Source organism: Hyperolius riggenbachi, chromosome 4 (genome assembly GCF_040937935.1).
Source record: "Hyperolius riggenbachi isolate aHypRig1 chromosome 4, aHypRig1.pri, whole genome shotgun sequence".
In the NCBI taxonomy this organism is placed as follows: domain Eukaryota; kingdom Metazoa; phylum Chordata; class Amphibia; order Anura; family Hyperoliidae; genus Hyperolius; species Hyperolius riggenbachi.
In genome coordinates this window covers 481,313,738-481,333,766 of record NC_090649.1, presented here as the reverse complement: position 1 = coordinate 481,333,766, position 20,029 = coordinate 481,313,738, and the positions used below count along the sequence as shown (strand labels likewise).

General features: G+C 49.3%; 2 protein-coding genes across 2 annotated transcripts in view; one reads left to right on the top strand and one right to left on the bottom strand.

Annotated features, from left to right (window-relative positions):
* Positions 1-8,939, bottom strand: part of UTP25 (UTP25 small subunit processome component) — an 84,900-nt gene extending 75,961 nt beyond the window's left edge. The window contains 3 exon segments of the mRNA XM_068232988.1: positions 1,320-1,590; positions 6,368-6,407; positions 8,706-8,939. Coding sequence (XP_068089089.1) covers positions 1,320-1,590; positions 6,368-6,407; positions 8,706-8,815 — 421 coding nt within the window. The 5' untranslated portion in view covers positions 8,816-8,939.
* Positions 8,940-9,025: 86 nt separating this feature from the next.
* On the top strand, positions 9,026-13,107 carry TBCC (tubulin folding cofactor C). Its single transcript, XM_068232989.1, has one exon. It carries the CDS (start codon positions 9,173-9,175, stop codon positions 10,130-10,132), a length of 960 nt encoding a protein of 319 aa, XP_068089090.1. The 5' UTR covers positions 9,026-9,172; the 3' UTR covers positions 10,133-13,107.
* Positions 13,108-20,029: the final 6,922 nt, after the last annotated feature.

The following is a 20,029-nucleotide window of genomic DNA, read 5'->3' as shown; positions in this document are numbered from 1 at the left end:
AATTGCACCAAAACAGCAGAAAGAGAACAACATCAGAAATCTCATCACGCTTTGCACAGCATCAGGGGAAAAAAGCCCGGGCAGTTTTCTTCTGTGCAGCTAAAAATGAGGCTTGTATAAGAGAAGCAAAGTTCTGATGCTGTGAAACTGTTAAAGAAACACCAAGCCTATTCAGTGCTGCTGAGTCGATTTTTAGTCCGGAAGTTCACTTTAAGAGGCAGAGGATCATCAGGACAGCCAGGCAACTGGTATTGCTTTAAAGGGAAAGTTCAGGGACTGTTGAAAAAAAATAAAAATCCGCATCCACTTACCTGGGGCTTCCTCCAGCCCGTGGCAGGCAGGAGGTGCCCTCGGCGCCGCTCCGCAGGCTCCCGGTGGTCTCCGGTGGCCGACCCGACCTGGCCAGGCCGGCGGCCAGGTCGGGCTTCTTCTGCGTTCCAAAATGCGCCTCACGGCGGCGCGCTGACGTCATCGGACGTCCTCCGGGCTGTACTGCGCAGGCTCAGAACTACTGAGCCGGCGCAGTACAGCCCGGAGGACGTCCGATGATGTCAGCGCGCCGCAGTAAGGCGCATTTTGGAACGCAGAAGAAGCCCGACCTGGCCAGGTCGGGTCGGCCACCGGGAGCCTGCAGAGCGGCGCCGAGGGCAACTCCTGCCTGCCACGGGCTGGAGAAAGCGGCAGGTAAGTGGATGCGGATTTTTATTTTTTTTCAACGGTCCCTGAACCTTCCCTTTAAAGTGAACCTTAAGCCAGAAAAAAAAAAATGAGTTTTACTCACATGGGGCTTCTACCAGCCCCCTGCAGCAGTCCTGTGCCCTCGCAGCCACTTACTCATCCTCTGGTCCCCCGCTGCCAGCTAGTTTCGTTTTTGCCGACAGGCCTGTCAGGACTGGCCACGCGTAGCTTTTTCCGCATTCCCGACTGTAATTAGCGCTATTGTGGGCCGCAACGCGTACAAAAATACGCGTTGCCGCATTACGCACGCATAGATATTGCGACCCGCAATAGCGCTAATTACAGTAAGGAATGCGGAAAAAGCTACGCTTGGCCAGTCCTGACGGGCCTGTCGGCAAAAACGAAACTAGCTTGCAGCGGGGGACCAGAGGATTAGTGAGTGGCTGCGAGGGCACAGGACTGCTGCAGGGGGCTGGTAGAAACCCCAGGTGAGTAAAACTCATTTTTTTTTTCTGGCTTAAGGTTCACTTTAAAGGAAAAAATATGGCAGCCTCCACATCCCTCTCTCTTCCGTTGTCCTTTAAGAAATGTCTAAACTATGTATCTTAAAATGCACCTGTGCCGTTAAATATAAAACTTACTTTCTGCGTCTGAGTCTTCTTCTCCAGAGAACATTTCCCCCGCAGATTCCTCTTCCTCCTCTTCCCCACTGTCCTCTTCCTTTGCAGAGGCCTCTTCTAATGCTGCCTCTTCACCTTTTCCTTCCTCTTCATCCTCCTCTTCATCATCATCTTCCTCTTCCTCATCGGAGACATGCTTTAATGTTGCCAGTAACTGGTGGTACACAGGGATAGTCTCCGGCTCACTGTCAGCCTCACTCTCGGAATGGGATTCATCCTCTGAACTTTCAGGCTAAACAAATACCAACACAATCAACATAAAGAGCAGATTTCCCTTTTGCATAAATTATTTGTTAGAGCTTTCTATCATCATGGTCATGAAGCTGCTTCTCTTTGGCGATGGCTAAAAGTATTAGAGGCCTTTATAGTTACACCACTTAGCTTGCTTAGATAAACATTTATTAATGCTAAATGTAATTTTGCCTTCTTATAAGAACACTATCAAAACAACTTTTTTTTTCATTGCTGTATGTTTGGGCACAGATTACCACAAGTACTGGGAGCACTGGATTATCTAAGTGTCAGCAGCGGCAGCAGATATAATTACCTCCATTCACCACGGAGGTTGCCGATCTGCAAGGGCTTCACATTACTTCCTGTTAAAACAGGAAGTAATGTGAAGCCCTTGCAGATCGGAGACCTCCGGTGGTGAATGGAGGCAATTATAGCTGCTGCCGCTGCTGACACTTAGATAGATGCAGGAGGGGAGAGCCAGAGGTGAGGGGGGGGGGGGGGAACTGTCCCCCCTCCCCACTGATGTACAAAGCTCACACCTCATGCTGCGACCTCTCCTGCCCCCCCCCCCCCAAAACGGCCATGAGCGGGCCCCAGGGTGGGGGTGAGGGGGGCCCGCTCAAATTCTTGCAGGGGGACCTGGACTTCTAGTTACACCCCTGACTAGGAGCAAATTCTTCACAAACCTCTGCCTCTCTTCTGTAAAATCATGCAAGTGTCAGACTCTGCAGAGCTAGATCATGTTCCTGCACAGGGAACCTGCTATCAACTCTTCAGTGTATTGTTTATTAATCACCTTGATGAAAGAATCTAAAAGGTGCCCATGCATCAGGCGACTATGGCAGCCAATCGACCAACCAATTTGATTATCAAATTGGCCGAAAATCAGTGCAGCCAAGTGCAGGCCCGATCGATGATACGACCAATTTCGAGCTGAAATTGGCCATCTTAGTTGATTGCGCCTGGTGCAAGATGTCAGGCCGAAGTTGGTTGCTCGGGTGTGCGGCGGTTGGGCGGCCGATTTCGGAGCGAGCAACGAAACCCCTGCCGCAATGTATAAATGTACCCCCCGTGTGCCAAACCACCGTCTACCCCCCCCCCCCCCCCCCCCCCCATTGTCAGCGCCTCCGCACGGTGTCGGTGACTTCCGGGTGGCCTTTGTACAAGCCACTTGCGCATAGGGGCACACTGATACATTAGGTGGGACATCGGTGGAGCGGACGCGGCGGGGTCAGCCGATTCCCTGAAAATGTCATGCTGAAATCGTACGGGAATTGGCCTGCAGTATATGAGCAGCTCGACAAAGATTTGATTAGAGATAAATGTGTCTGTCAAATCTGCCCATAATCTCCTGATGTGTGGGCATCTTTATTCAGATGATGGTAGAGTAGTTAAAGTGTACCAGAGACGAAGCACCCTCATGTATTTTACCATATTTATCAGTGGGAACATTAGCGAAAACACCTACCCTGCTCTCTGTTTCATTCTGCACTGCACAGCCTGCTTGTTATCAGCCCTGATAAAATCCCCAACTGAGCATTCAGTCTGGCGTTGCTCAGGAATCATTATTAGCGGAGTCTGTCTTCTCTGATGTCTTTTCAAGCCCAAGCCTGCCCCCTTGTGGCTCTGCTCGGGAATCATTATAGCAAAGTCAGACTGAATGCTCAGTCTGGGATTTTATCAGGGCTGTAACAAACAAGCTGAACAGTGAAGAATGAACCAGAGAGCAGGGTAGATGTTTTATCTAATGTTCGCACTGATATATATGGTAAAATACATGAGGGCGCTTCGTCTCTGGTTTACTTCAAAGATTCCAGCATTGCATATTTATTGTCTTCACTTATCAGACGGTTTACAAAGGCATTATCAGTGTCTCTCCCTTCCAGCATGAACAGCACACAGCAGCCTAGGAAGTATAACTTGGGAGCAGGAGATCAACAAGCCGCACATCGGTAGGGACAAAGAAAAAACTACTGCTGCACCGATGGCAAGGTAAAAGTCCAATTTTTATTGCAGCATTAGTGGACACAGTACAACAGCTGGGCTGGAGGAAGCCCCAGGTAAGAATAAATCCTGAGACGGATGCAAAGGATATCAGCACACCAGCTTTAGATGACAGCACACTTAATTGTGCTCAGTCTTCGAGTCGGATTCTGGTGGAAACTAAGCACAATAGAAAGCGCACTATCATTGTCACGGAACAGTCGTGAGAAACGCAGGCGAATCGGGAAGATTTGCGCAGTCAATTTTCTGATCGCTTCTTGGTTAGATTTGCCCAGTCATTGCAGCGAACAAAATGACATTCCTTCTTTTAAAAGACAGGGTTTTTTTTCTCCTTTTACCAAATGGCAGGAAGCTTCAGCAGAAGTGTCCCAGGCACCTAGCTGTGCTAAGGGCCCATCCATCAGATAAATAGCCTGACAGAACCAATTTAGAGGAAGGAGAGTGAGACTCCCCGGCCCCAATCACAGCAGGAAAGCCGACACGTAGCCTGCTGTCCTAGCTTCCAAGAGCCTTCACCTAGAACTGACCTGCTGTTACTCCTACATGTATAGAATATTCCATAAACTGCTATGTGTGTCATATTTCCTGTGTTGCCAGGCTGGCAGGCCCTCCAAACTCACAGAGCATGCCGGGCCTTGCCTGGCGCTGGTACTGAAAAAATTTCAGAACATTCTGAGGAAAGGGCTGCCAGTTAGGCAGTTCCAAAGTGCCCTGATGATACCACAGGGGTCCTACCCCTAAATGTTTGGTATCAGGGTGCTGGGTAAATCGGGACGGACCTGAAAATGTTAGTAAATCTGCCCTGACCTGAACGGTTCTGTGAGATAGAGCCCATGTATGGTTAGATATGATTTTTGGTCCCCAGGGGAAGGGGGAGGACTCTTCTCATGTTCTAGGGGGGGGTGCGGTTCCCGCCCTCACTCCCTCCTACTGGATCAGGGGTATAAGAATGGCAGAGGACCCAAAATCAATGTCCTCCACTTTGAACATCATCCTGATTACATCCTTGCCAGCTTGAGGACATGCTGGCACCTGGTTTGTTTAGACTTTGCTACTGAACTGAACTCAAACCAAGAACTTTATGAGTTTTCCCAGAAGGACATATTTCCACGAACTCTAAGTATTTTCTCCCTTTTATTTTCATACTGGCTATTAATGTTTCTATAATTGTTGATTTTAATAATTTTCTGTATAAACGTCATTTGTTTATTCAGCTACCCTGCTATTCAGCCGCACAAACTGAACCCTGACTTCTGAAGAGTCGCTACTATTGTTGCTAGCTAGACAGAATAGCGTGTGTTTAACAGTTTTTATTTGCAGGTCTAGAATCAGCCAGTCAGTGAGTTCCTCTGTCCCATGGTAACAGAGGTGGTGGCAGTTATACCCTGAGATAGTGTGTAATTTGTAATTACCGTAACTCACAGGCTCCCTTCTAGTCGGTCTGCTGCCAAAATTCCAGCGGTTTCTGCGCACTGATTGCGACCACAGCTTGCATGGTCTGTGTGCTGAAACCGATTGGAAGGCATTTTGCGGTCCGGCCACTAGGCGTCCTGTGACAATCATCTAAAGCTGCAGCACTGCCTATGCCACCATATCAAGCACCATCTCAGGTACACTTTAAGACAGAAGGTATTTGCAATAATTCAGCTGTAAGTGAATAACTTCCAAGGGCAAGCGGTGATTTGCATATTTGGGAGTGATGCATCAGTTTCTCACTTACAGCTAAATTAACACAAATACCTTCTGTTTTAAAGGATATCCGAAGTGACATGTGACATGATGAGATGGACATGTGTATGCACAGTGCCGAGCACACAAATAACTATGCTGTGTAACTTTTTTTCTCTCTGCCTGAAAGCGTTAAATATCAAATATGTAAGTGGCTGACTCAGTCCTGACTCAGACAGGAAGTGACTGATAAGAAATTCCAACTTTAAAACACTTTCCTAGCAGAAAATCCCTTTTGAGAGCAAGAAAGAGATAAAAATGGTCAATAGTTCATAGATTCTAGCTCTGGCATACTTCAATGAATGTGTCATTGAGCAAAAACAATAAAACAGTTAAAACTTAAAGAGAACCTGTGAGAAAAAAAAATTCCCCTGGGGGATACTCACCTCGGGAGGGGGAAGCCTCAGGGTCCCAATGAGGCTTCACTCTCCGCTGTAGCTGCAGGCAATCCAGCGCTGGCTCCCCCGAAGTCTCAGGTAATACTGGCTCGACAAGCTACATTTATTTACCTTCCCTGACTCCAGCGGGGGCGCGGTTTCGGCTCTCAGCACGGAGATAGGCGGAAATAGCCGATCTCCGTCGGGTCCGCTCTACTGCGCAGGCGTAGGAGACCCGCGCCTGCACAGTAGAGCGGCCCGACAGCGATCGGCTATTTACGCCTATCTACAAGCGGAGAGCCGATACTGCGCCTGCGCTGGAGCCAGGGAAGGTAAATATTTACATCCCCACCGTTTCGGAGGGCCAGAGCGAGACCACCGTGGGACACAGGAGGACGGGGGAAGCATCGATAGGATCCGGAGGCTTCCCCATACTGAGGTGAGTAGCCCCCAGGGGAACTTTTTGTCGTTACAGGTTTTCTTTAAAAAGTTGATTTAAACATAAATTAAAACTGTAGAATATTTTAAAAAAAAAAAAGTCTTTTTAGGAGAAGGAAGATAGATACAATTGTTTATTTCATTAATTTATTTTCACTAACACTAAAATACAGCATTTATTTTCATTTATTTTACACAGTAACAATTTGGCAGATATTAACAACTTACCAACTGGACAACTTGGGTCGTTTCTCCTTTTTGTGAAACTCTGCAATGGAAGACAACACTGAATGAATGCATGAGCTGCTGGACCTCAGAATAAGATATTATTGCTACAGGCTTTAAAATGCAGAGTATGCATTTACAGGGGAGGGAGGAGTATGTTCAGGTTGCCTAGATACCATAATATGTAAAGCTGCCCGTACACAGCAGGCCGATTCCCTGAACGATTTCAGCATTACATTTTTCAGGTATCGGTCTTGTGTTGCCGCCCCAAGCCGAGTTCCCCCACATGTTTAATTTGCCCCCCCCCCCCCCAGTGCCCCGTGTGCAATATGCTGGTAGTCACGTAGGGCACCAATGTAGAAGAACAACGGACGCTTACAGGATAGTGCGACAGGTAAAGTATAAATGCATAGGCACGTGGGGGTGGGGGGACATAAACCATTAGTGTGGGCAGTGGCCAGGGGATTCTGTTGCACTCGTTATTCCTAATTGCTTTTACTACTGTGAACTCAATCAAGCCCATCAGTAAATTTGATGGATAAATTTGACCAATTTCTGCCCGAAATTAGTCAAAACATTGACCCGGCATGTTTATAAGAGCACCGATTATCACCCCCATTTGATGTTAATTTTCGAATCGGATGGCAAGTTGACAGATGTATGGCCACTCTAGATTGTAAGCTCGCAAGGCCAGGGATCTCCTCCTAGTATTTCTCATACTGTTGTAATTTACCATATGAACATAATTTACACATTAACTATATATTTCTACTTCTACTATTGAATGTCATAACTGTAAGTGTCTTGAATTTCTCATATATACTTGTTCCCCAATATCTGTTTTGTACTATGTACAGTGTTGGTACTACACAAATAAAAAATATAATTAATACCCGAGCACTAAATATATTTAAAAGAAGAACGACAGTGTTCTCCCGGGGCTCTTTTAGCCAGGTGGTTCACCCAGCTAATTTTGGTGAGCACTCGGCTTTCATCAGCTTGCTGCCTCATTCTCCACCTACGCTGTAAGCAGAGTTGCGCTGATTCTGCATTCACTCCATCACGCCCCACCCGGCTACTTTTTCATGCCACCGGGCTGGAAAAAAAGTCTGGGGAGAATACTGAACACACTGTGTGTGTGTGGGGAGTTGTGCTGAGGCTTACCGCACCGCCTCTTGCTGTGGAGTCACCCTCCATTCTCTGTCAATTTGCCCCGTTCTGTAATGCTGGTTCACACGGTCAGTGCCCTCCAACCCCGACATACGCTGAGCATGCCCGCTTGGATGCCTTGCAACCTTACATCATATGGGGACCCTGGTCAGCACAGTTGCAAGGCGCCCAAGCGGACATACTGCACATGCAGAGGGTGACACTTGGGCACAGGAGATACGGTAAGCATCTTCACTAACACACACACACACACACACGGTGTCCTTTTTTAAATATATTTAGCACTCCTTCAAAAGGAGTTCTCTGGAGGGGTTTTACCCCTGAAGCACCAGCGCTATTTGTGCCTTGCAGCGCTGCTTCCATTGATTGTTTTCAGTGATATGATTGGTTATTGGGGACTGGGGTCCCCATAACCAATCATTGCACTGCAGAGCGGGGGTGTGTGCGCGCGCGCGCGCGCTGCACATTTGTTTACATTTAATTGTTATCAATGGAGACTGCTTCTGTTTGAAGCAGTCTCCCATTGTGTCCGCAATCGGCGCGTCTAATTGGATTTAGGAACGCTTGTTCCTAACATCCAATTAGTCACCTGCTGTGCTGGCTGGCTGGAGTGTGCGCGCGAGGTCCCCGCCCACTCCCAGCCAGTAAACAAACAAGTGCGCCTTTCTCCGTCCCTGGGGGTGAAGCGGTGCGCAGAGGGACGGAGAAATTTAGCACTGGGGGGTAAAGTGGTTAAAAAAAAAAAACAACACAGACTTACCTGAAATTTCTATCGGCCCCCTGTAGCTGTCATGTCCCACACCGTCCTCCTCTGATCACCTGTTCCTCGCCGCCCGTCCCGGTCTAATTATCCCTTCAGCGAGACTGCGGCTGCGCACATGCTCACTCCCGCTCGTGTCTCTGGGAGCTTACTGCGCAGGCGCAGTATGAGAAAACCTCACACTGCGCAGTAAGCTCCTGAAGACGCGAGCAAAAAGCGCACATTATTTGTCTTGTTAGACGAATAATTGACTGGTGCCAGCGGCGGGGAAGGAGTGATCAGAGGAGGACGGCGCGGAACATGACAACTGCAGGGGACCGATGGAAGCCCCAGGTAAGTGTCTGTTTTTTTTTTAAACTCCAGATAACCCCTTTAAGAAAATGATGTAGCTCTGCTTTGAGGCTCACTGACTTGTCATAGAATGGATGCTGCTCCCCGAACTCCTTCAGATGCTTCTTCTGCTTCTTGGTCAGGTTGCTGACCTCCTCCTCCACCTTCTTCTGCTTCCCTCTCTTCCACATTCTCACACGTGTCCTGTACTCCTCACCACTGTGGGAAAGCTTTCCGCGCGCTGTCGCTGCTGGATGACGTCACATACAGAGGAGGAGGAAAACAAGACGCTCGCTGAATGACGCGTAAAAAGGGGGGAAGTATCCTGAACGCGCATGCGCGCGATATACCCTATCAACCAGCAGAGAGCGTTATTAAGGGGGCGGTGCCTTTTGGGCGGACGCGTCGCGTTTAGCTGCCGCGCAGGCGCAGTACAAGTCCTACCCAGATGAATGGGGCTGCGGAGTTTCTTGGTCAGCTGACACCGGCGCGTGACGTCACTCAGCTGCGACGATCTTGTGATAGATTAGAATAATTCGGCTGTCATCATGGAAGCCGGTGGGGCGGTGGAGCGGCCTCGCGTGCCGGAGAGGCTGCAGCGGAGGGACGAGGAGCGGCTGCGGGAGACGGAGAAGAGGCGGCAGGACAGGGAGGCGAAGACGGTGGAGGAGGAGAAGAGCGGACACTTCCGGGCAGCCTTCGAGCTGGAGCGTGCGGCCATAGAGGCGGCCCTGAGCGGGGAGGAGGCCGACGGGGAGCCGCTGGAGGAGGTGTCGGCCCGGGTGCAGCGGCTGCAGAAGCTGCTGAATGACAGCATGATGTTCCTGGCCTCCTATGACGTGCGGCAGGCCCAGGAGCAGCTCTCCCGCCTGCAGGCCTCGCTGGAAGCCCGCCGGGAGCAGCTGCAGCCCAAGAAGAAGTTCACCTTCAAGTCCCGCAAGAAGGAGGGAGCTGCCCCTTCCAGCACCAGCCAGCCTGCTGAGCCTCCCCGCGCCAAGGAGATCCACGTCTCCCACTGCGGCCTCCAAGGCCTCTCCGGCCAGGCGCTCTCCATGGAAGCCCAGGAGATCCGGCAGAAAGACGTGCTGCTGACCCAACTCCGTGACTGCACCGTCACCCTGCCCGGGAGCCCGGCCACCCTACACATCAGGGACCTGAGCGGGTGCCGAGTGCTCTCCGGGCCCGTCTCCTCATCCATTTTTGTGGACAATTGTAGAAATTGCGTGTTCGCCTTCCCCTGTCAGCAGCTGAGGACCCACAGCACCACCGACAGCCAATTCTACATCCATGTCACCAGCCGGGCCATCATCGAGGACTGCCGGGGTGTCACGTTTGCTCCTTTTACATGGAGCTACCCAGAAATGGAGCAGGACTATGAGCTGGCTGGGCTGGACAAGAGCAGGAACAACTGGGACCAGGTGGATGATTTCAACTGGCTTGCCAAAGATGTGAAGTCTCCAAACTGGAGCCTGATCCCAGAAGTGGAGAGGATCACCCACTGGAACTAGTGTCCGATGTTGTGCCATATTCACATGGGTGCTTAAAGTTTCACAATTGCTTAACAATAATCAAATAAGAGGGAAAGCAGAACAGAGCTGAGCTATGTATTGTTGCGTACTGCAGTGTTATCCTGTCTCCCCCCCACACACACACACCATCACCTGGAACTGCTATGTGATCCTGGGGATAAGAAACGGTCATAAGATGTTTCCATCTGGAAGAACTTGTATGTGAGACCTGGAACTGCAGTGAAATTCTGAGGAAGATGAGGTTAACCTCATTGGCACCAAAGTTTGGAGAAGAATGCCATTCTTTGACATCAGTTTTGGCATTGCACAGAAATGTTTGTGTTTTATACTGAAAGGACTTTCGAGGCAGGGGAGGATGCATATCTGTATACTCACCTGGGGCTTCCTCCAGCTCTCAGCAGCCGTCTCAGTCCCTCGTCACAGCCCCGGTCCAGCTCGGTGTCCCCGCTGGCCGTCCGTAACGATAGTGACCCGCCGACAAGGTCTGTTCTTCTGCGCCTACACTAATGCCCGCATGTCCACGTCATCTGGCGCATACTGTGTCTGCACACAACTACTGCAGATGCAGAAGAGCCTACCCCGTCGGCAGGGATACAGAGAAGGACCGGGGCTGCAGTGAGGGACTGAGATGGCATCTGGGGCTGGAAGAAGCCCCAGGTGACTAAAAATAGATTGTCGCCTCGTAAGTCCTTTAAGAATCCTAATAATTCCAGTCCTTTCTCCATGTCCTCCATGCTCAGTTTAGGTAGCTTTGCAACTGGTCCGGTATCCTTTAATGTTATGCTCTAAAGTGTTGCACTTCAGGAAGAAAATACACAATGTATAATTCAAGCAGAACTAAATATTACCAAAATCAGCACTGCAGTGGCCTTTTGTTTGCACTCCTCATTTGGAATTACTCTGGGGTCCAGCAAGACCTGGTTGGGATGCACAGGACTTGGAGTGAATGGGTGATAACTGTTGTTTAGCTAAAAATGCAGATTACAAGAAACGTTGTTTGGCTTGTTTTGTTGACTTTGTCATCCATTATACCAAAACCCAACAATTCAGCAGATTTTAACTGGTTACCTTTTATGTCATAGTGAGCAGTGTATTGTAATTTAACGTTGCCTTGTGGATCACTGTATTGGGATGGAAAGTGTGACCTCTTCCCACAGTTTAACATGGTAGTTGTGGTACAGACACTCAACGGTTTCTTCTTACCCAAACTCATCCGTAATTTGCATTTATAAGAATTGGTGCCTCATTCTTGCATTTGCATGTTACCATTGCCCCACTGCTGTTGATTTTTTTTATGACAGATTATATTGAATCTATTATAGGAAATATGTTGATCAGTCTAGCCAATCAATTTTACTGTTTTGTTGATTGATAGGGTGGTAGACACAGTGGTAATGTCATCAAGCAGTCTGGGGGAGGAACAGGGGATCTGCAACCACAAGGGTTTGTGCTGCATTGAGCCAGTACACTGGCTACAGCTTAATCCAGCATTCATGCACTTGTGAGGGCCTGTTCATGCTTGGGAGCTAATATGGTTCAGGTGACGCAGCAGGAAACCTCATAAGGAAATTCCACTGACGCAATTGGGTGGACAGCACATGACACAGGCCCTTCTATTTAGTTTGGAGAAGGTTAAATAATCCTGTGAGGTTTTTATTGCTGTCTGTATCCCAATTGTGCAGTTTTTTTTAAACTTGCAGTGGTTCACTGGATCTTCAGATCTGATAACATTGAAAAAAAGCACTTGAAAGAGGCGGAACAGGAAGTTCGGGTCATGGCAGAGCTCTGGGTGTTTCTGGGAAAGGTACAGTAGAGTCTAATTTCTCCAGCACAGGTGGGGATTAGCTGATGCTGGGTATGTGTGCTTGCCTGTTGCTTGAGAATTCAACAGGCTAACTATAACCCTAACCTCCCTCAGCAGATGACATGCAGAGCAGTGCGCAGTGGGACAACTTACAAATCCTCCAGGTACTGGTCCTCTTTACTCCTGTAGCTGCTGGCTGCATTGCTGTGTCCGGCTCTGTGCGTGCATGTGACCTGGGGGGACCTGGTGTGGGTCAGGTGACACCTGGAGAGCTGTACATGGACGCAGCCAGCAGCTACAGGAGTGAAGAGGACCGGTACCACACCAGGAGGATTTGTGAGTAATTTCCGCTGCACACTGCTCTGCAACATTAGAAAGGACCGCCCCATATCTCCCCGGTATGTCAGATTTCTGGAAAACCAGGGCTTTACGGTACTCCCAGATACAACCATGAAAACCCTGATAGTTACTTTTGCCTCCTGTACACAGAATTTAAGAATAACGTTTCTGCCTTGCATTCCACTTTGTATTTAAAACACCTTCATCATATTTTGTTAGATTTTTTAGCTTGTATACAATAGTATTAATTTATTGCATACAGATAGCCCCCCTACTTACAAACAACTCGAGTTATGTTCCAGAAATACAGCAATGTTTTTATTACAGTGTTGTCTAAAGAGACCTGTGGGGTCGGTACAAAAATCATCCAACTCAATTTTGTGAATCCTCCAACTCTGACTCCAGGTACCCAAAAAGGCTCCGGCTCCAATTCCTTAGTCTAATACTGACCAGGGCTGTGGATTTGAAACAAAAATCATCCGACTTCTCAGTTTATGAAACCTCCTACTCCAGTTGCCCCGACTCCTCTCCACAGCCCTGTGTCTTTACTGTTGGTGTAACTTTACAAGCACATTAAACATTTAGTATAAACGATGCTTGATTGTTTTTAAATTCAGAGCTGTCAGAAAGAAAGCACTTATCCGCGTTTCACCATGTATAACGCAGGACTCCACTTACAATCTCTCACAACGGATCCGGTTTGTAAGTAGCGGAACCACCTGTAGTGCAGGTGATGGAGGAAGCATTCTAATATATTGTATAAATGATCTATATTAAGAAATAAACTCGCTTCTACTTTGTTGGTTACATATTTTGGTGTTGTGTGTTTTTATTAGAAAGCGAACAATAGTTCTACAGTGTAAAAGCATATGGTAGGTCTGTCTGCTATACACATGGTAGCTTGCGGCTTTACGGTTTTACACTTGTGTTTTCTTGCCGCAGTAATGTTCCTGCCGCCTCGCAACACACACACAAAAAAATCATGAGTTCGCAGCAGAGTGCGCCAACGGTCATATGCATAGCACCGCCTCCCCCCGATCAGTGATGTGCACTCTGCTGGGCAGGAAGTACGTCACTGGGATTCCCATGAGTCTGCGCATGCCACGACACACTGCACTCCGGCGTTTACGTGCGTCACCCCTAGACTTCCATTACCCCAAGCTCTGTGCATTAAGTACAGTTGTGGTAACGTGCTGCAGCCCTTGCGTCGGATCAGACACTTCCGACGGACTGCAAGAATTGTGAAAGTTTCCATAGATTCCATTGTTTTAGTGCCCCCCTTGTGGTAAAATAGGAAAACGCAATGCAGGTTTCACCTGCAAGTGTAAAAGGGGCCTGAGGCTGGCACACACATTGTGGGCGTTTGGGGGGAAATTGTTTCACAGCGTTCGCGTTTTTGCATGCGATTTTCCATTTTGGAAATTGATGCGCATTTTAACATGTTTTGGCAAAGATACCACGATATTGTTGAAATGCAGTGAAAAAGCTGAACATAGGCAGTTTTTATTCCCGCAGTGCAAACGCAGAAAAGTAAAACAATGCTGGAAAACATCCGGGATCTCGCTGGCCAGGCCTGGCCAAAGCAAAAAGCAGCGGGCCTGTGTCTTCTCACATGCCTGCAAGGAGAAAATATATACAGGGCAGCCTCTGCCTGCATTCTCTCCCTAAGAAATTGTTGGCCACATGAAATGAACACTACTCAAAGCAGGTGTGGCTACTGATCATAGCTATAACCATGTTTCCCTACTACCTTTACATCCCACTAATACATACATGTCAAACTCCAGCCCGTGGGCCAAATCTGCTTCCCCACTTTGCATTATATTTGGCTTACTCTAGACCTCCAGAGAAGCTATATTGGAGGTGAAGCCCTAGATCACCAGGGAACAGTACAGGGGAGGGAGGACCACTAAACCTCAGGGGAGACCAGGGAACTTTATAAGGGAGAGAGGTGGCCCATAGGCATTGATTTCAGCCCACTTTGCATTTGTTTGATACCCCTGCACTAATATAACAGTCTCCCCTTCCACCATACAACCATGCTCCCTGCCTTTACCATAGGCAAATGCAGGGAAGGGGGGGGGGGGGATTGTGTATGTACAGGGCAAAACCTATTAATAACCAGGCTGTTTTACTTGTTTTATTTTGATGCTTGAAAGAGTTAATTTTTTTGGCATGGAAGTGACAGCTTCTGTCTTGTCTTACTTTGTCAGGAATATAGTAAACCTCACTGATAAGCAAATTTTAGCCATAAAAGTTTTCTTGGCAGAATACAACTTCTGAGGGCAGGGAGAGAGAAAAAGGAAGCCCCAGGTAAGTATGGTACCTGAGACGCTTCTTGTCTCAGGTTCACGTTAACGTTCCTGGCTGCGTGAGCACACCGATCGTGCCGATTCGCCGCTATCCGCCGCGCTGCTCCCCCCCCCCCCCCCCCCCCTAGACCCCTTGCGCAGCCTGGCCTATCAGCGCCAGGCAGCGCTGAGGGGTGGATCGGGACTCCCGATGACGTCTGTGACGGGAAGCCCTCCAGGAAATCCCGTTCTTTGAACAGGATTTCCTGATCGCCGGAGGCGATCGAAGAGGGTAGGGGGATGCTGCTGCACAGCGGCTATCATGTAGCGAGCCCTAGGCTCGCTACATGATTTAAAAACAAAAAAAATTACTAAAAAAAGGCTGCGCTGCCCCCTGGCGGTTTTTAATAGACCGCCAGGGAGGTTAAGGAGAGGAGAACTACTGAGAGACTGTTGCAGATGGAAGAAGAGGGACTTGAGCACATTGAGAAAGGTAACTAAAACACTTGCATACCTGTGCCATTCTGCATCGGCCTACTGGAGGCTACCGGAGAGCCCCTGTATGGAGTCATGTACACATTAGACTAAACTCGGCCAGGGTGGAAATAAAGACCACCTTAGGTGATAATCTAGCATATGAACATGATGTCCTCTATAAATACGACATGCTGGTTCCTTAGCGATGGCTGCCTGACCCCCAAAGCGCATTGTTCTACTCACCCCGCCCACCAGGAGCAACTCCGCCCTGCCCCGTGTATTGTTCCTCCTCTCCCCTCCATAGCAACAGAATGCAGCACTAGCAATGTACAGCCTCAGGTCCAACCCACACACGCATTATTTAAATCACCCTGCCCACCAGGAGCCGCTCTACCCAGCCCCGTGTGTTGTCCCCCCCCTCTCCTCCATAGCAACAGAATGCAAAGCTAGCAATGTACAGTATCAGGCCCAAGCACATTGTTCTACTCACCTACCAGGAGCTGCTCCACCCTGCCTTGTGCTGTCCCCCCACTCTCCTCCATAGCAACAGAATGCAGCACTAGCAACGTACAGCCTCAGGCCCAACCCACACACGCATTATTTAAATCACCCTGCCCACCAGGAGTATGTATTTAGAGTTTAGCCTGTCTAACTTCCCCCTCATCTGTGATTAATCACCAGTGTAATGTGATCTCTCAGCTGTGCCTGCACAGGAATCTCTGCCTTGGCAGAGCAGCTAATTTGTAAACACAGGATGTTAACCCTATGTCTGCTTCCATGAAAGCAGGAAATAGACACACTGCATTTATTGCAGGATTTGTATCAGCTGTAACAAAGAAATGTTTTTCTTTCAAGGTTATGCTGTTGTGTATCATTTAGAGCAGAGAGGAAGTTCTGAGTTCAGTTTCGCTTTAAAGGACAACTGAAGCGAGCGGAAGATGGAGGCTGCCATATTTATTTCCTTTTATGCAATACCAGTTGCCTGGCTGTCCTGCTGATCTAATGCTGGGAATACATGGTTCGTTTATGCGCCGGAATTGAGCCGCTGGCTCGATACCGGCGTGGGTGTGCAGATCGATCCCCGCGGGCATTTACTAATCTTCCGTGCGTTTCTTATTTTGTTCTCCCCGCCGGTATTGAGCGCGGAATCGATCCGGCGGGGTATCGGACAGGTCGGAAATTATCAATCGAGCCATCAGTGGCTCGATTGATAATTTCAAACGAACCGTGTATTCCCAGCATAATAATTTTAGCCATAGCCCCTGAACAAGCATGCAGCAGATCAGGTGCTTCTGACATTGTCAGATCTGACTAGATTAGCTTCATGCTTGTTTCTGGTGTGCTTCACTCAATACTGCAGCCAAATAGATCAGCAGGGCTGCCAGGCAACTGGTATTGCATAAAAGAAAATAAATATGGCAGCCTCCGTATCCATCTTGTTATAGTTGTCCTTTAACCTCCCTGGCTGTAAGCCCGAGCTGAGCTCGGGCTATGCCGCGCAGGGAGCTATCTCAGCCCCTTGTGGGGCGATTTTCGTCATGTAAAGTGCTGTGCGCGCAGCTAGCACTTTGCTAGCCGCGCGCACAGCTCGATCGCCGCCGCTCTGCGGCGATCGCCCGCACGCAGCGGCAGAAGAGGGCCCCCCCCCCCGCCAGAGCCCTGCGCTGCCCGGACCAATGAGTTCCGGGCAGCGTTATGGGCTGGATCGAGTGCGCCTGACGTCAGGATGTCGGCTGACGTCCATGACGTCATGCTGATCGTCGCCATGGCGACAGGAGAAGCCAAACAGGGGAACGCGTTGTATACGCGCTCCCCTGTTTGCCATTGATGCCGTCGACGATCGCACTAGAGGGCCACATGCGCCCTCTAGTGGTGTTTCATGTAGCTACCACTCTGGTAGCTTTACATGAAACCAAAAAAAAAAAATTAAAAAAATGATTTTTTTGCCAATTTGAAAAAAAAATTAACTGCCAAGGAGGTTAAAGAGAACCCGAGGTGGGGTTCCTCCATCTCAATCCATATACAGAGGCTAGGTCTGTCTATAGAGCCCAGCCTCTGTTGCTAGTTAGTTCCCTCCAAAGCCCCCCCCCCCCCCCCCTGCGCGCTGTCAGACCCCATAAAACACAGTTTACCTCACTACTATCAGTCTCTGCTCTCCCCCGCCTCCTGAATCTCTCCGGTCCCCGCCTGCGTCCCTTCCCTCCAATCAGCGGCGAGGGAAGGGACGTGGGTGGGGACCGGAGCGATTCAGGAGGCGGGGGAGAGCGGAGACTGACAGTAGTGAGCTTAACACAGACGGCTGCGACACGCTGTGTGTCGCCAGCGCGGCTGTGTTTTATGGGGTCTGACAGCGCGCAGGGGGGGCTTTAGAGGAAACTAACTAGCAACAGAGGCTGGGCTCTATAGGCAGACCCAGCCTCTGTATATGGATTGCGATGGAAGAACCCCACCTCGGGTTCTCTTTAAATGGTCCCAAACGCCAGCAGTAGCTAGTTCAGGAGTCAGGAACCTTTTTTTGGCTGAGAGCCATAAACTCCACATATTTTAAAATGTATTTCCCTGAGAGCCATACAATATGTTTTAAACTGGGACAGTGCGCATGCGCAGCAGAGGGCTCACGTCCCTGTTGCCATGGTGGTGTGTATACAGTTGATCCACTGGGCTGCGGAAGTGTCAGACACGTCTTCAGCTTCTCTTGGGTTTCAGCAATTTTCCAGAGAGCCAGAAAGGAGAAATGCCGACAAAGGGCCCTTTGCCACTAGAGCGATTGCGATTGCTAAATCGCTAGTGATTTTTAAATCGCTAGGGTTGTTACTTTATCATAGAAATCACGAGAAGTATTTTCCACTACAGTGATTTGATTTGCAAATCGCAATCGCATTCTGGAGCGAATTTTTATTTTTTTTTACCATGATAATGCAATGCAAATGAAAATCGCAATCGCATAACAGAATTAATGAAATATCGCAATCGCTGGCGTTTGTGATTGCGATTGCTAGTGGGAAAGGGCCCAAATAACAGCTTGTACAATCAGCTAGTTGGCTTAGGGGTTGATTCACTTTGTAGGGATCCCCGTACTTTTGCCCAATAGGCTGCCTGTCAAGTGACAGGCAGCCTATTGGGCCAATCAAAGTGCAGGGATCCCGTCCTGTAAAGTCACTGGACCTGACAGGTTCCAGGGTGGAACAATTTGAGCAGGTGTACGTTTTGGGGGGAGCGCAAGTAAGTTAGTAGTGCATGCTACAGCAGTAGCGTGCCTTTGAACATTTTACTTGTGCTGCCACACTAAGCTGCGCTGCTTGAGCAGTGTAGCTTAGTGACTCAACACCTACTTTGTGAGCCAGATGTAGACATCAAAAAAGCCACATCTGGCTCCCGAGCCATAGGTTCCCTACCCCTGAGCTAGTTGATGTGTAGAACTGTTGTAGTTATTCTGGGTATGGGAGGGGAAGAGACCTTTTCTGGCAGATAGACAGGAGTGGAATAGTAGAGTAGTCCGGTAGAGCGCTGTGTTGTTGTCACTTATCCGTCTCCTTGCCAATCACCAGCAGAATGTATACCAGGTCACAGGCTTACCATGCAGAGCTTAGGGCTGTCCTCAGTCTCAGCCTTCTCCAGAAATAGCTTGCAGTGTTCGCACGCTGTGCTTTGTGTACAACCCTTGTTTGTATACGCTGCTGGCTCCTCTCTGCGAGGCGGGGGTCACACTTACCCTTGCCATTTCCGGCTGCGTTTTACCATGTTTGCAATACTTCATTTTAATGATTTTTCGGATTTGATTCTTTTCTTTTTTTTGTTTGCATTTTAACGTGAATTTTTTCCAAGCATACCAATGAAGGTAATTTATATGAAATTATACGGAATTAACTGCATATACGCATGCACATTTTCACATTTGGAATGCAAAACTTTGCATTTCCGTGGACTTGCATCACATGCAATTCGCATGTTCGTTGCAGAAAAAAAATACATATTCAGTTAGGTCCATGCCTGTCCGTACGTGCGTTCCCCATTGTGCTCCAATCGCAGGAAGCGCTCTGCGCCAGAGCAGTACTAATGCACAGGTGCAGGACGCTCTCGCTCAACGGGAGCGCGGTGGGGGAGTACAAGCGGCCGGATTGCAACCTGCGCCGACAGGTGTGTTTACCAGCATGCCTAGCGGAAGATCCAGGCAGCCTGGGAAGACGGCGAGAGACGTCAGCCTGAAGGGGGCTGGAGGAAGCCCCAGGTATGTAAGGATGGCTTCTTTTGCCTGCATGGAGAGCTCCTTTGTCTGCATGTTGTTTGTTCACACTAAAATCTTCCACATGCCAGCACCGCATCTCAAATCAACTCCAGACCTTTTATCAGCTTAAAGAGAACCCGAGGTGGGATTTTATTATGCTAGTGGGGCACAGAGGCTGGTTGTGCACACTAACACCAGCCTCTGTTGCCCCATGGTGTGCCTCCTAGACCCCCCTGCGCGCCGCTATACCCCCGCAGTGCTGGCGACACGCAGCGTGTCGCCAGCACAATGTTTACCTAAGCCTGTCTGTCAGCGCCGCTCACCCGCCTCCTCTGTATCGGTGCTACCCGCCCACGTCACTTCCCTCCCGCTGATTGGAGGGAAGGGACGCGGGCGGGTAGTGCCGATACGGAGGAGGTGGGGGAGCGGCGCTAACAGATAGGCTTAGGTAAACATTGTGCTGGCGACACGCTGCGTGTCGCTAGCACTGCGGGTGGTGAAGCGGCGCGCAGGGGGGTCTTGGAGGCACACCATGGGGCAACAGAGGCTGGTGTTAGTGTGCACAACCAGCCTCTGTGCCCCACTAGCATAATAAAATCCCACCTCGGGTTCTCTTTAAGTACCTAAAGACCCCCTCACCCCAATTGGCGTGAACGTGGCGGCTCCCCCAGGACTGCGTAACCCCAATTAGCGTTAAGTCCTGGGGCGGAGATTGCAGGAGATTGTGTGCGCCGATGCGA

Excerpts from the sequence above, each read along its gene's own strand:
- TBCC (XM_068232989.1), top strand. The coding sequence starts at position 9,173 with ATGGAAGCCGGTGGGGCGGTGGAGCGGCCTCGCGTGCCGGAGAGGCTG.